Below are 13,507 nucleotides of genomic sequence, written 5' to 3'. Positions count from 1 at the left end.
CTATTGTTTCTGTGGTTCTTGTTGGGGGAGGGACAACAGAGCAGAGCATACACACGGATCAGAGAAGTGCGGCCTGGACTTCTGGCCTGGCAGTGTATGCACTGTTCCAAGTCTGGCCACATTCTCTGCTCCAAGGGTCAAAACTAACTCACGGGTACCAGGGTACTTGTGGTCCCAAATGACTGCTTGTGTTCTAGCCATGGTGAAGAGAAGGGGACACTAAGAACGTCCCAGGGTCCACCTGGGGCCTCAGCCAGAGCCTTCATGGCCCCCTGAGGATGCACTGTCTCCTGCAAGCTTGTTCGGAGCCTTGAGCAGGGTGAGCTACCTGATAAGGTTCTCCTGATGCTGTCACAGGGACCCATACCAATGGGAGAAGTGCCAGGGGTGACTCTTGGGATGCTCCCTTAGTTTTTTCTCTCGCCTCTTATAAAGACTGGGATGTGGGTCCAGAGACTGGAGTACAAGCAGCCAGCTTGGAGCATGAAGTGGGCCGGTGCATCATTGGCTTACCTGACCCTGCCAGTTCCAAGGACCTAGTTGGAGAGGCTGGTGGGTTTGGTTGAAGGAGTCTGAGGGAGCATCCCCTCACCAGGGTAATACAAGCCAGGCATGAGGTAGGAATTGAAGCCTCCCAGAACCGACTTGGCAGGTAGGCCAGAAGGGCGGGGCCAGAACCACAAATGTGAACTTTCTTTAGATGTCTGGTCTCTGAGGGCTCCTCAGCTGTGGCAAAGAGGAAGTAGGATAGGCTGGGGCAGAAGCCAGCAAAAGACACAGTGGAAAAACCTCCTGGGGACTTCTACAAGAGCAGGTGCCACCTACCCACCAGCCAAGCAGAGTCTGAGACACCCTGAGAAAGGAAAGGGACGTAGGCATGAGGACCCCATGTGAGCGCTGTGTCCCTTTCTCAAGGGGGAATTTACTGCTTTGCCATTGATGAAAAGGACCTGCCTCGTGCTTCAAGGTGGCCACTTACACTCCAGCCATCACATTCCAGCCTCTGGAAAGGGAAGAGAAAAGGAAGGTGCCTAAGGGAGCAGGCTACATGGGGATGGGTGTGTGTGTGTGTGGGGGGGGGTCCCTCCATACTAATAACCCACTCCCTGCTCATCCATTTGTTCAGTCAGCAATCCATTCCTTTGGCTTTCAGAGATAGGACTTCATGTAGCCTAGGCTGGCTGGCCTCCATGGCCTAAACTCCCCATCCCCCCCCCCCCCCCCGCTCTGCTTTCTGAGTGCTGGGATGGCAGAGATGTGCCCCACCCATCCATCTGTGCCAGGGTGTTGTTTTTTTCTCACACTCCCTGGGTCTCCCCTGGGGCTGTCCCCACTACCCCTGACAGAAACCACCAGTCTTGGTCCAGCCTGTCCCTAGAGGCCAGGAGGAGGCAGGTGCGGACAGGAGGGGTGGAGAGTGGTACCAGATGGCCATATGTACCCTCCTGGCACTTGGGCCACTCAGCTGCCATCCAGTATCCTGAGCAGAGGGACCCAGGACAGCTCTGTATGGTGGCAGGATGGGGGCTCAGCCTTCCTGCCCCCTGGGTAGACGGCAGCGGCAGCAGCTTCAGGGTAAGCAGAGAGGTCAGGGCCAGGTCATGCTGCCACTGCACGCAAGGCCATGTTGGCATGTGCTCCTGGTGCCAATATGGGGTTCATTATTTTAACTGTCTCTGGTCTTGTCAGGGGTGGGCTTGTGTTGGAAGATTTCAGATTTTTTTGTTCGTTTTTTTTAAGACAGGGTTTCTCTGCGTAGCCATGGCTGTCCTGGAGCTCACTCAGTAGACCAGGCTGGCCTTGAACTCCATCATGCCTGGCTCTGGAGGGTTCCAGATTTAAATGAAATCCAAGTAGCTGGATACAGTGTTACACACCTGCCATCCAAGCACTTGGGAGGCATAGGCAGGCAGATCTCTGGGAGTTTGAGGCCAGACTGGCCTACAGGGTGAGTTCCAAGACAGCCTGGGCTATATGCAACTCTGTCTCAAGACAAAACAAAGTGGAATGTGAAGTTTTTGATTTGTTAGTGGAAGCTAGGGCCCACTGAGGGTGGGGGTAACGGCACAGTCAGGTGGTCTCTGAGGCTGGGAAGTCTGTCTGCATGGACACTGGGACTTGACTATGGCTTAGCCAAGGCCAGGCGGAGCTTCAGCTCCCTGTCCTGTCCCACACCTTGACCTGGGAGAGCGTCTAGACCAGCAGGACTTGGTGGGTGTTCCCAAGGGAGGTGGCTAGACCAGGCTGGAGGAGGGTGTGTGGTTACAGTGAGTGTGAGAACAGCATTGGGGAGGGGACAGCCCATGCAAAACCCTGCATGTGCTGCTCAGTAATCATCTCTCCACGTCCCAGGATTGACCGCCACTTGTATTTGCTGTGTGCCACCGGGTGAATAAATTGCCCTCTCTGGGCCTCATTCTCCTGAGATGCAGCAACATATTTGGAAGAAAGGCTTTTGTGTGTGTAGATGTGCTTGCCAGCGATTAACATCAGCTGTCCTAAGACTGCTTTCCACCTTATACACTGAGGCATGGTCTATGCTGGCACTCACCAGTTCTGGCTACTCCAGCGAGCCAGCTGGTCTTGGGATGACAGGCAGGTGTCCTGGTCCCATTGCTGATCCCTTCTCACTACAGGTCAGGTGGATGGCATGCTGAGGACCTTCCTGCCCTGTTACCGTAGGCAGCTGGCTGCAGCTGTGCTCAGACACATTTCCCAGGAGCTGGGACCCCAGGACCCAGCCAGATGCCAGCTGTCCCACACCAAAGTGAGTACCACCAAGGATGAGGCTACCTGCCAGGCACCCGGGGACCCAGCTGTAGTTGTCTCTCTTGCATTCTCAGTGGTGCCGACATGAGACTGTGGGTGTGGGGCTGGGGAGGGCTGACCACAGGACCTTTGCACAGGTGGACCAGGAAGCTCTGGAGGTGGAGGCAGGCTGAGGAGGCTTGGGGAAGTGAATTCCCTGCAGGGGCACAGCATGTGCAAAAGTCCTGAGGCTGGCAAAGACAGGCTAGATGTGAGTGGGCCCCCAGCAGTGCATGTGCTTGCTCCATCTGTTGCAGCCACCATGCCAGGGAAACACTCTTCGTAAGACCCCATGTCTTTTGTCCCCATATCCCTCTGACTCTTGGCAGCTCAGAGGTTGTTACTGAGATCTAACAGCCTAGAGCTGGAGCTACTAATAGGGTCCAGGGCCTCCATCTGCCCCCTATCTTGGGAGAGTCTTTGATGAGGAAATTCAGGATCAGAGAGGTAGAGTGAGCACCTGAAGGCCACACGGCACAGATACAACTGGAACCTGGGATTTCCCACTGGCTCTTTTCCCTCTCTGCTGAGGAGAGGCTCTGTGGACAGAGGTCCCACCTCTGGGGACTCTCCCTGTCCCATGCAGTCCATCACCCACACCTGATACAATTTTGTTTTTGCTTTGAGATGGAGTGTCACGTAGCTGGTCTGGTCTTGAATTTGCTGTGTAGCTGACGCTCCTTCCTCAGCCTTCCCAATGCTGAACTAACAGGGTCTGGATAGCAGCTGCTGCTTTTGAGTTTTGGGAGTGTTGCTGGTATGTGACCAAACTGAAGAGTTCAGGCAACCCCAAAATCTGCTCGAGCCATAGTCAGTATCCCTTTGCAGAAGCTGCCTCGAGTCAGGGAGCACCAAGGGCCCTTGACCCTGCTTCAGGGCCACCCACCACAGTGGCAACCAACCTTCTGTGTTCTGCGTGGAGACGGACGTCTAGAATGGTTCAGTCACAAGGAGGTCAGTGGACAACCAGAGTCCCAGTCCAGAATCCCCCAGTGAGGGGGTAGGGATGTGGCTCAAGGGTGGAGCCCTGGGAAGTAACAGGCAAGGTCCTGAGTTGCACAGAGGGCATATGGAGGGGTCATGGAGTGTGTTGTAAGCTGTGTGTGTGTTTGCTGACTTGCCTCCTGTACTGGGGAGTGGTAGCAAGTTTTGTCTCATGTCTTTGGTCACAGAACTATGAGTCTGGGGGTCGTCCGCTGGGCTTTGCAGCTCTGACAGGATATACACTGCTCACGTCCCAGCGTGAATACCTCTGCCTTTTGGATGACCTCTGCCCCAGCTCCTCTGGTAAGGACCTCTGGGTCCCCTTAGTAATTTCCCTTCCTCCCACTCCTTTGGCCATTCTACCATCTCTGTGCACTTCACAAAGCTGCCCTGGGTTTCCTCCACCAGTAGCAATTTCCTACCCACAGTGTGTGCAACTCCCAACATGTTTGCAGATGTTGCCACCCACCCCTTGGTATGTGGCATTGACCCTTGAGTGAGTACTCTTGCTTTGGGAAGGAAAAGAAGTACCCCACTGTTCATAGGAGGAGGTCAACGGAACAAAACCCAAATAGCAAACCATCTAAGGAACAAAGCAAAGATACTGCTGGTGGTGCACGGGGAGGCGGTGCCCTGAGTTCTATGGCTGGCCAGGGGTTCTATGCCAGCCTGCTCTGCACAGTGAGCTTCAGGCTGCCAAGGCTACATAATGAGACATTCCCCCCTCCATCACCTACGTGGTGGTTCACAACCAGTTGTAACTCCAGTTCCAAGAGATCTGAAGCCCTCTTCTGACCTTTGCAGCTACCAGGCATGTCCTTGCTGTGTATACACACATACTGGGAAAACATTCCTACACATGAAATAAAGTAAAAAAGTTTTAAAATAAAAGTCAGATGTGGTGGAGCATGCATTTTTTGTTGTTGTTGTTTTTTGTTTTTTCGAGACAGGGTTTCACTGTGTAGCCATGGCTGTCCTAGAACTCACTCTGTAGACCAGGCTGGCCTCAAACTCAGAAATCAGCCTGGCTCTGCCTCCCGAGCGCTGGGATTTTTTTTTTTTTTTTTTTTTGGTTTTTTGAGACAGGGTTTCTCTGTGTAGCCCTGGCTGTCCTGGCACTCACTTTGTAGACCAGGCTGGCCTCGAACTCAGAAATCCACCTGCCTCTGCCTCCCGAGTGCTGGGATTAAAGGCGTGAGCCACCAATGCCTGGCTTGGAGCATGCATTTAATCCCAGCATTCGGAGGCAGAGGCAGGTGAGTTTGAGGCCAACCTGGTCTACAGAGTGAGTTTTAGGACAGCCAGGGCTACACAGAGAAACCCTGTCTCAAAAAAACAAAACAAACCAACAAAAACAAAACTAAATTAAAAGGGAGGATTTGAGTTTGATCCAGGCACTCACATCAGGCTGCTCACAACTGCCTGGAACTTTGGCTCTGACCTCAGGTGTCTGTACACACAATCACACACACACACAGGCATACAGGTAATTAAAAATTATATAAAAAAAAAAACATGCAGTGTCAGTAATCTCTCCTTGCAGTCTCTGCAAGGACAGAGACAGTGGGAAGCAGTTGGCAGGTTTGGGCCAGGGTACAAGCCCACCTGGGTCTTGGGCTTCCGGTTTCTGTCCCTGTTCACCTGCTCCAACAAGGTGAAGAAAATGATCTTGCGGGGTCCACTGTATTAGGGCTTCTGCTGTGTGTAGGTTCTTTTTTTTGGGGGGGGGGGGCGGGTGGAGTTCGAGACAGGGTTTCTCTGTGTAGCCCTGGCTGTCTTGGAACTCACTCTGTAGACCAGGCTGGCCTTGAACTCAGAAATCTGCTTGCCTCTGCCTCCCAAGTGCTAGGATTAAAAGGTGTGTGCCACCACTGCCTGGCTCTGTGTGTAGTTTTTGAGACAAGATTTTCCAGACTTCCAGACCGGTCTGTAAGTCACAATCCGATGACAGGACACCCTACACCGGGCTCTTTCAGGCTGCTGTCCTGAGAGAATAAACAGAGGCCTGAAGGGCGACTTCTCTTGCTTTCAGGAGACCTTGCCCTGGAGGAGCCGCTGCGGGTGCTTGAGGAGCCCGTGAGCTTCACGCTCTTCCTCGTGCACCCCTTCCGGGCTCACCTCTGCTTCTGCGCTCGCTCTCGGGGGGCACACCGCGCCTGGAGGCTCAGCCTGCAGGGTGCCATTCGTCTGAGAGCCACCGGTGCGTAGCGGGAGCAGCGGGGTGCAGGTGGGAGGGGGCAGGAGTTAGAAGGGTGGCGGAGATGCCGGGCTCCCTGAGCGCAGTGGGCTCTTGATTGGGCCTTCAGTCCTGCAGCGCAGCCGGGCGCCCGCGGCCTGCGCCTTCCTGGATGCCGTGCTGCTCTATCGACGACGCCGGGGCTACGCTGGTGGAGACGATGGGATACTGGGCTCCGACGCAGAGGTGAGCGGTGTCCCGCAGACCCCGGGCGCGTTCCGCCATCCGCCGCCTAACAGCCCCACGCCTCCCCTTCAGGTGCTGAGCGCCGAGCTGATGCGGGAGTTGTTGCCCGGGCTGCGAGCACAGACGCTCCGAAGCCTGCGCGGTGCGGGACGTGCCCGAGCCCGTGCATGCGCGGAGGTGCGGAGCATGGGGTGGCAAGGCAAGGGGTGGGGGAGAGAGGAAGGGGACCTCCCTAGGACCCACACGCTCACCCAAGCTGCCTTCGAACTCTGCAGTTCCTCGACGCCGTGCACGCGGCCGTCCTGGCCTGGGCATCCTCGGGGCTGCGTGCCTTCCAGCCAGAGAAAGACGCACTGCTGGCGGCTCTGGAGAGGATGGTGCGCGCAGACCTTGAGCAGATCCTGCAGCAGCGTGCACTTGGAGCCCGGAGAATAGAAGGTGAGAGGGGCGGGGCGGGAGTGGGGCCTGGGATGAGAGGCGGGGCCACAGGCGAGAGGTGGAGCTAGGAATCCCCTGAGGGAGGGAGGAAGGCTGCCTGGTGAGCAGGGTGGGGTCACGGAGCGAGGGGAGTGGCTTGGGGGGGGGTGTTGGCTCAGGAGGAGGGGCATGTTTATGAATATTAGGGGAGTGGCCTGCCCGGAGCAAGCCTGGAATTTCCAGAGCTGGACCCGCTAGCGAGGGTGGACTGAAGGCAGGATCAGGGCGGAGCTTGCAGGGAGGAAGGCAATTGGTCTGTGGCGGTTGGAAGGCGGGACGTAGTAGGGCAGGGCCTGGGATCGAAACTTGGGGAAGTAGCAGATTGGATTTGGAGTGACACGCTGGATCCTAGTGGGAAGGAGTCCTGAGAAGGGCACCGCGAGAGGGCGTGGCCTGGAGCCTAGAGAGACCAGGCCTGTTAACTTGTAGGCCAGGTAGGGAGGCAAGGAGGTAGCTGTGGCCTTGCAGGATCTGCTCTGCTGCCCAATTATCAAGACCCGGGTTTGAATCTCCTTCTACTTCCTCTGCATATGCCTTTGGGCCAGGTCTCACTGCTCCTAGCCTAAGTTTTCTCCGCTGTAAAGTGAGTATCCAGCTGGCCCAGCTGGTCTCTGCTCCTATACATCCGCTGAGTGCCTGGTGGGGAAATCACCAGGCCCACATTTCCCCTCAGCCGAGATCCAGGACGCAGTAGAGGCATGCCTGTGTCAGAAGGTGGACCCGCAACTGCCCCAGCTTACCCTTGCGCTTCTGAGCCCAGTGGAAGCCACGCTCCAAGCTGTTCGGACCCTTCTCATCCAGGGGATGGATCGGCTGTGTCACTACCTTCGCAAGAACCCTTCTGGCACTCGGCTGTGCAGGGAGGTTAGCACGTAGGCCAGTAGTGGCTTGTCCACTTTGGTGTGTCTGTATCAGAAGCGAAAGATCGTTTCTCATCTGACTGGTATGCATACATAGGTTTATGAATTTGGGGAGATACCATGGGACCCAGAGTTGATGCAGGCCTGCTACCGGGAGGCAGAGAGGAACCACAGCCATCTGGTCCAGCTGGCAAAACCCTTTGACTTCCTGGGGATGCGGAGCCTGGTGTTTGGGGCCCAGGACCTTGCACAACAGGTGAAGAAAGTGAATGGGAAGGATGCTTTGGGCACATCCCCAGGAGAGAGAGAGATGGGGTGGGGGAGGTGTACATTTATGGGAAAGGAGTGGGCAGCTGGTAGGCAGGCAGAGCCTGTGAAGGACAATACGGAGCTCATCCATCTGGGGTGTGAGCAGGGAGGGACATGGTTAGAGGCAGGTCTGCTGTCAGGAGCTCCCTCTATAAAGGACAGAGGTGGAGGAGGCTGGGACAAGCCCTGATGCAGATGCAGGTGTTGTCGAACAGGCCTGTTCTAGCACAGAAGAGGTGGAGGCAGGGGGATCGGGATGTCAGGGTCGTTCTCAGCTTCATAGTGACATTATGTGAGGTCCTGTCTCAAAGAAGAAAGGCATGTTTGGAAGGCTGAGGGGTTGGACCCTTCCATGAACATGGTGTATGAGGGAGGAGCAGACCGAGGTGATCCATCAAGCCTGACACAGTTTGTACACTGCATAGCAGTTCTCCCTCTGGGAGCCTGATCCCTGGCTGGTACCATCTTTCAGACAGAGGGGGATCTTCCCTGAGACTAGAGCCTAGAGGACTAGGCAGGGGACAGGCCAAGTTCAGCTGCTGGGAGGCATCAGGCATTAGGAGCCTGAGGCCAGAGCAGGGGTCATCGGGCACCTTCTTCACAGCTCATGGCGGCTGCAGTTACCACCTTTCTGCAGCTGGCTGACCAGTGTCTGACATCAGCTCTAGACCGCAGCCAAGCAGCTGAGCAGCTGGGGAAAGTAAGGGGCCTTGTACTGAAGGTAAGGTGTGTGAACGGGTCCCCATGGGCAGAGTTCTGAGGGCCACTATACAGGCTGCCTGTGACTCCTGCAGAAGTTCACCTCAGACAGTGAGACTACTCGATGGAGGTTCACCCGGGACTGGCTGCTGGGGATCTTCTGGCCCTTTGTATGGAGCCAGCTCGGACTGAGATGTAACTTGGTGAGTGGACACCTGAGACATCTGTCTGGCAGGGACAGAGTGCTCCCCGGGTTGGGTGGGGGGCTCTCTTGGGCTTCCACCATGTTCTTTGCTTTCTCAGGAATCTTGGTTCCAACCCCCCACCTCCACCCCCACCCCCACTTACTAGCCACACCCTCCCAGAGTTCTAGCCCACCTCTGCTGAGCATGCACAGGGGAGAACCAGCTGTGCAAAAGTCCTGGGGCAGGACTGGGCCCAGAGAAGAGTCAGCTGAGGCTGGAGTTGAGGGAAGAGACAGTGGGAAGAGTGTGGGTGGGTAGGGCCCAGCCGTCCAGCTACCTAAAGGTCAGGGCCATCAAGTATAGGTATGCCTCGGGTTCTAACAGGACACCCCAGGGCCACAACTGTGGCATTTGGGAGGCAGGATGGATGGATGGGCCTTAGTTCATTTCTGATACTGTGACACATGCTATGGCGTGTAGGATTGTGGGTGAGTAAGTCCATGTTACAGAGAGGGAAACAAGCCAGAGAACCCAGCAGATCCGGCCAGGGCTGGGGGAGCATAGGCCCTGTCTTTAGCCATGTTCCTAGGAACCGCCGGAGGTGGATGGGGACATCCTAGCCATGGGCTGGCAGGTTCTGACCACTGAGGGTGTCTACAGAGATGTCATCCAGGGCCTCTTGCTGCAGAGGATTGACAGAGGTGAGCTCCCCACTGTGGCTCAGGGAGCTTCTTGTCCCTGTCTGTGCACACTGAGCCTCGTTCAGTCCCTGGCCTTTCCTGTGGACGCTGGCACAGGCCTGGAGGGTCCTGGGTGGACTATGTTGGGGCTGGATGAAGGGGAGATGCCGGGAGGAGATTTTCAGGGTTATGGTGAAGTTCTGAGGAAAATGAGAGGCAGTTGTCAATAATCGTATTTATTCATCAAACTCTCCCTGGTACCAGAGAGTTGATGGTCTGGAATGCCAATCAGGAGCTCCGGGAAGCTTACAAAGCCTGTCTTTGAAAATGGTAGAGGGAAGAGGGACCCAGAGGGTTAGAGGAGTGGCAGAAACAAAGATGGTGGCACCCCTGGAGCCAGGGGACAGGAGGAGATTATGATGTGTGGCCAAACAAGAAAAATGGAGCTGTGGTGGTGATGGAAGCCTGCCATCTAAGCAATTCTCCTGCCTCAGACTCCTAAGTTTCTGAGCCCACATGGCCAGGAGAGTACAAGTTTGTTTGTTTTAATTATTTGCTTTTTTTTTTTTTTTGTGCATTGATGTTTTACCTCCATGTCTCCAGTCCCCTGGGTCTGGAGTCACAGACAGCTGTGAACTGCTTTGTGGGTGCTAAGAATGGAACCCGAGCCATCCAGAAGAGCAGCCAGTATAAATTGTAAATGGCTCCAGGCTAAGTCCAATAATGGTGCCCTGGATGAGCTTCTGATCCTGAGGCTGTGTTCATCCTTAGGGGAATTCCACTTACCGTTGATTTGTGACGTCTGCACAGAGCAGCTGTGTTGGGTACAGATGCCAGTCTCTTGGCTAGGTGGAGTGCAGGTATCAATTAGCAATATCTGTCCTCAGTGAGACATTGAAAGAGGTTTCTGAGAGCCCAAAGCTGGGCATCCTTAGCTAGGTCCAAGGGCTTATCTCTTATTCTAGAATTGAAGAAGGTTCTCGGTGCCAGTGACAGAGCCTGCTGTCTAGCTGACTGCTCCGTAGCCCAGTGGGTCCAGGAAGGAGCAGGTGAGCACCTCACAGACTGTGGGCCATGACAAGGGATGGCTGTGGTTGTGCAGGGTGTTTAAGGGTGTGGCCGGGGTGGCGTGGATGGAAAAGAATGACTTTATCTCTTAACGTGTCCTCATTGGCCAGTGTTATAGTGAGCAGGTAGAGAAGACCCAGGCTCTGACACACAACATGGGTGAAGGTGGTGACAGGTTTGGGGCCTAGTTCCTGCAGCCTAGACAACAGTGGGGTGGATATCTTCTTGGCAGTTACTTTCAGTTAACAATGCTGGGAGGGGGATAGTGATGGTGGCTTGCCATCGGCAAAAGCCCTTGGAGGCAAGATAACTCAAGCTCACTTGTTACACAGCCATTGCCGACTTAGATACTCTCACCTTGATGTGGGCCTAGTTAGTAGTAACATGAAGTCACATAAGAGGAAGGAGTCATCAAAAGACCCTTGGCATGGAGAGAGTTTTATGTACCCTCTGCCTGCCATACATACCAAGGTGACCTGAGTCCATCCCTTTAGGCATGTTCAACACTATGGGTAAATCCCCATGGGGATCGCAGGGTGTGAAGAGGCAGGCTAGCATTTTTTCAGGGATCTCCAGAGTGTTCCACAACTGTGACCCATCCACATCTGGCCAATCCACTGTGTTCCACAGCACAGTCAGTCAGTTTTTCTTGATTTGTGAGTCCTGTCCACACTTCCACCTCATTACCTGTGTGGATCCTTCAGGCCCCACACCCAGCTTGTAACAAGTGGCATTCTTGTGCCTGGTAAGACAGGGAACGTCCAGATGACAGTTGTCATTTCACAGAGGAGGAAGCTGATGCTCAGCTCTAAGAGAGAAGAGAGAGAGAGAAGAGAGAGAGACTTACTGTGCAGGCCAAATGCAGCCACTGCATACAACATGGCTTCCAAGAACAGTCAAGAGCTGCTGAGTCTTAACCCACCCACACCCATCCTGGAGGAGAGTGGATAAAGACCTGGAGTGGCCTCCTTGGGCCAAGGGTGTGAATGCTTCTGCCTTTGTAACTTATGTATTCAACAAAGCATCATAGATGGTATTCCTGCTAAAATTTGTGCACTCAGGTTCTGAGCTAGCCTAGGCTATCATAATAAGATACCACCGTCTCTAAATAAAACAACCCCAAATTAATATGATACATGTAATGACTTATTTTTTTTTCATAAAAATTTGTACCTTTCTTTTTAGATTTGTTTACTGTATGTGTGTGTCCAGGCACATGTATGAGCCTGTGGAGGTCAGAGGACAGTTTACAGGAGTTGGGTTTTCTCTTTCCATCTAGTGGGTCTTGAGGATCAAACTCACCAAGTTTAGTGGCAAGCACCCGCTAAGCTGTCTCACTGGCCCTGTTTTTACATTTATCAATTGCTTGATTAAAAACTGTTTGAATGACTAAATTGAACTTTAAAATGCCCAGGGCTTCAAGCTTGATTGACCAGAGCCTTGTAGCTACTCCCTGCCTGCAGGCTCTAGGATCAGTTGTCCTGGCTTCTGGGCCAGCACTGCCAACCTCTCCCTTGCCCTGGCCCCCCACCCTAGGTCGCTGCTTCCCCAGCTGCTTCCAGGAAATTCCAGGGGTTTTCACTGGTGCTCCCTGCAGGGTCTGGAGGAAGTTGGGAAGGAGTGTGGACCAGGAGAGGCGAGGGGGGTGGAGAGAGGACAACCACCCAAGCAGTCCAGCTGTGTCAGCCTTAGCCCTTTCACCCCTTACCTCCCATCCATCCTACCACATCCCTGCCTTAGCACTAGAACATTTTAATTTAACTTATACATCTTACATCTATCTCTGTGGATGCAGCCAGTGTCCACCGTGACCCAGGCTACAATGCAGATGCTAATTCCAGAATCAAGGCATGCAAGAATGTGTCCCACTGCTTTCTTTGAGAGTACCTGTTGGTTGCCAGCACCAGGTGTCATTTTAGTTTACTTCTGTGGGTTGAGATTTCATGAAGTCTACAGGGTATAGACTTTGGTCTTGTAGTTTTTGTATTTTTTTTTTAAATGAAAAATTTCAAACATGCACTCAAAATGACACTCATATATGTGCCCCAACATTGACCAAGTTAGCTTGCCCTGCCACCCCTCAGAATGAGTACTTCCTTTTCCAGAAATACACAAACATGTGTTTGACTTGGGGGAGTATCAGGCATTTCTTTGTATGATAACAGGTCTGGATACTTTGTAACCAAGGCAGCTGGCCAACTCCCAGGGATCCTCCTGTCTCAGCTTCCCAAGGGTTGGGATTTTAGATGAGTAATCCCAAACCTGGAGAAAAGTTTATTGTTGTTTTTTCATTTTCTTTTGTTTTTCAGTTGAAATGTACTCTCCTGTAGCCCCAGCTTCCCCAACCTTTCTGGGTAGCTGAGGATGATCTTGAAACCTTATCTGGACCTGAGAGTGACAGGTTACCAGCACTGACTAGCTAAGAATTACTATTTATAAATGTTGTTAGCATGATTATGGGCAAATATACCCTGGAAGGGCTGGGACATGGCGGCACATGCCTTTAATCCCAGCACTCCGGAGGCGCAGACAGGAGGATCTCCTGAGTCCCAGACTAAGTCTGGTCTACACAGTGAGTTCCAGGACAGCCAGAGCTACCCAGAGAGACCCTGTCTCAGAAAAACAGAACAAAACAAAAAAGCCTGGAAGAGTTCCCATGGAAACATGGTCAGTGTCTCCAGAAAACCTACTCAACTGGGTACAAATGGGAATCACTCCTTTTACAGAAGGACATTGTGGGTGGTGTTTGTACACACCCTTTCTCATTCTCCCTTCCCCCACCGTGATGCCACTCAATCCTTGGGGCCAGTCAGCGAGTGCAGCTCCCCAATAAAACTACCCATCTTTAATATAATCGAATCTGGCATAAATCGGCTCATTTCACCAGTGGTGAAGAAATAACCTATCAGGAGATGTCTTGTGGACCCTAGGGTCCTCTGAGAGGCTAGGGACCAGAGTAGGAAAATCTATGTGGATTTTACCAGTCTGCTGGCCTGGTGGTATATGCCTGTCCCA

General features: G+C 53.5%; 1 protein-coding gene across 1 annotated transcript; it reads left to right on the top strand.

The window, feature by feature from the left end:
• The first annotated feature begins 1,937 nt into the window (after positions 1–1,937).
• Positions 1,938–11,625, top strand: Niban3 (niban apoptosis regulator 3). The gene is made up of 15 exons (XM_085843840.1): positions 1,938–1,948; positions 2,637–2,767; positions 3,637–3,762; positions 3,981–4,095; positions 5,825–5,992; positions 6,099–6,214; positions 6,287–6,391; positions 6,490–6,652; positions 7,365–7,555; positions 7,649–7,807; positions 8,465–8,581; positions 8,655–8,762; positions 9,334–9,445; positions 10,390–10,473; positions 11,279–11,625. Exons 2-15 carry the CDS (start codon positions 2,651–2,653, stop codon positions 11,302–11,304), a joined length of 1,707 nt encoding a protein of 568 aa, XP_085699966.1. The 5' UTR covers positions 1,938–1,948; positions 2,637–2,650; the 3' UTR covers positions 11,305–11,625.
• Positions 11,626–13,507: the final 1,882 nt, after the last annotated feature.

This window comes from Mus caroli, unplaced genomic scaffold, assembly GCF_978045245.1.
Source record: "Mus caroli unplaced genomic scaffold, Mus_caroli_1 scaffold_10, whole genome shotgun sequence".
NCBI classification, from domain to species: Eukaryota; Metazoa; Chordata; class Mammalia; order Rodentia; family Muridae; genus Mus; species Mus caroli.
The sequence above is the reverse complement of the archived record's forward strand: the minus strand, read 5'-3'. Positions and strand labels throughout refer to the sequence as shown.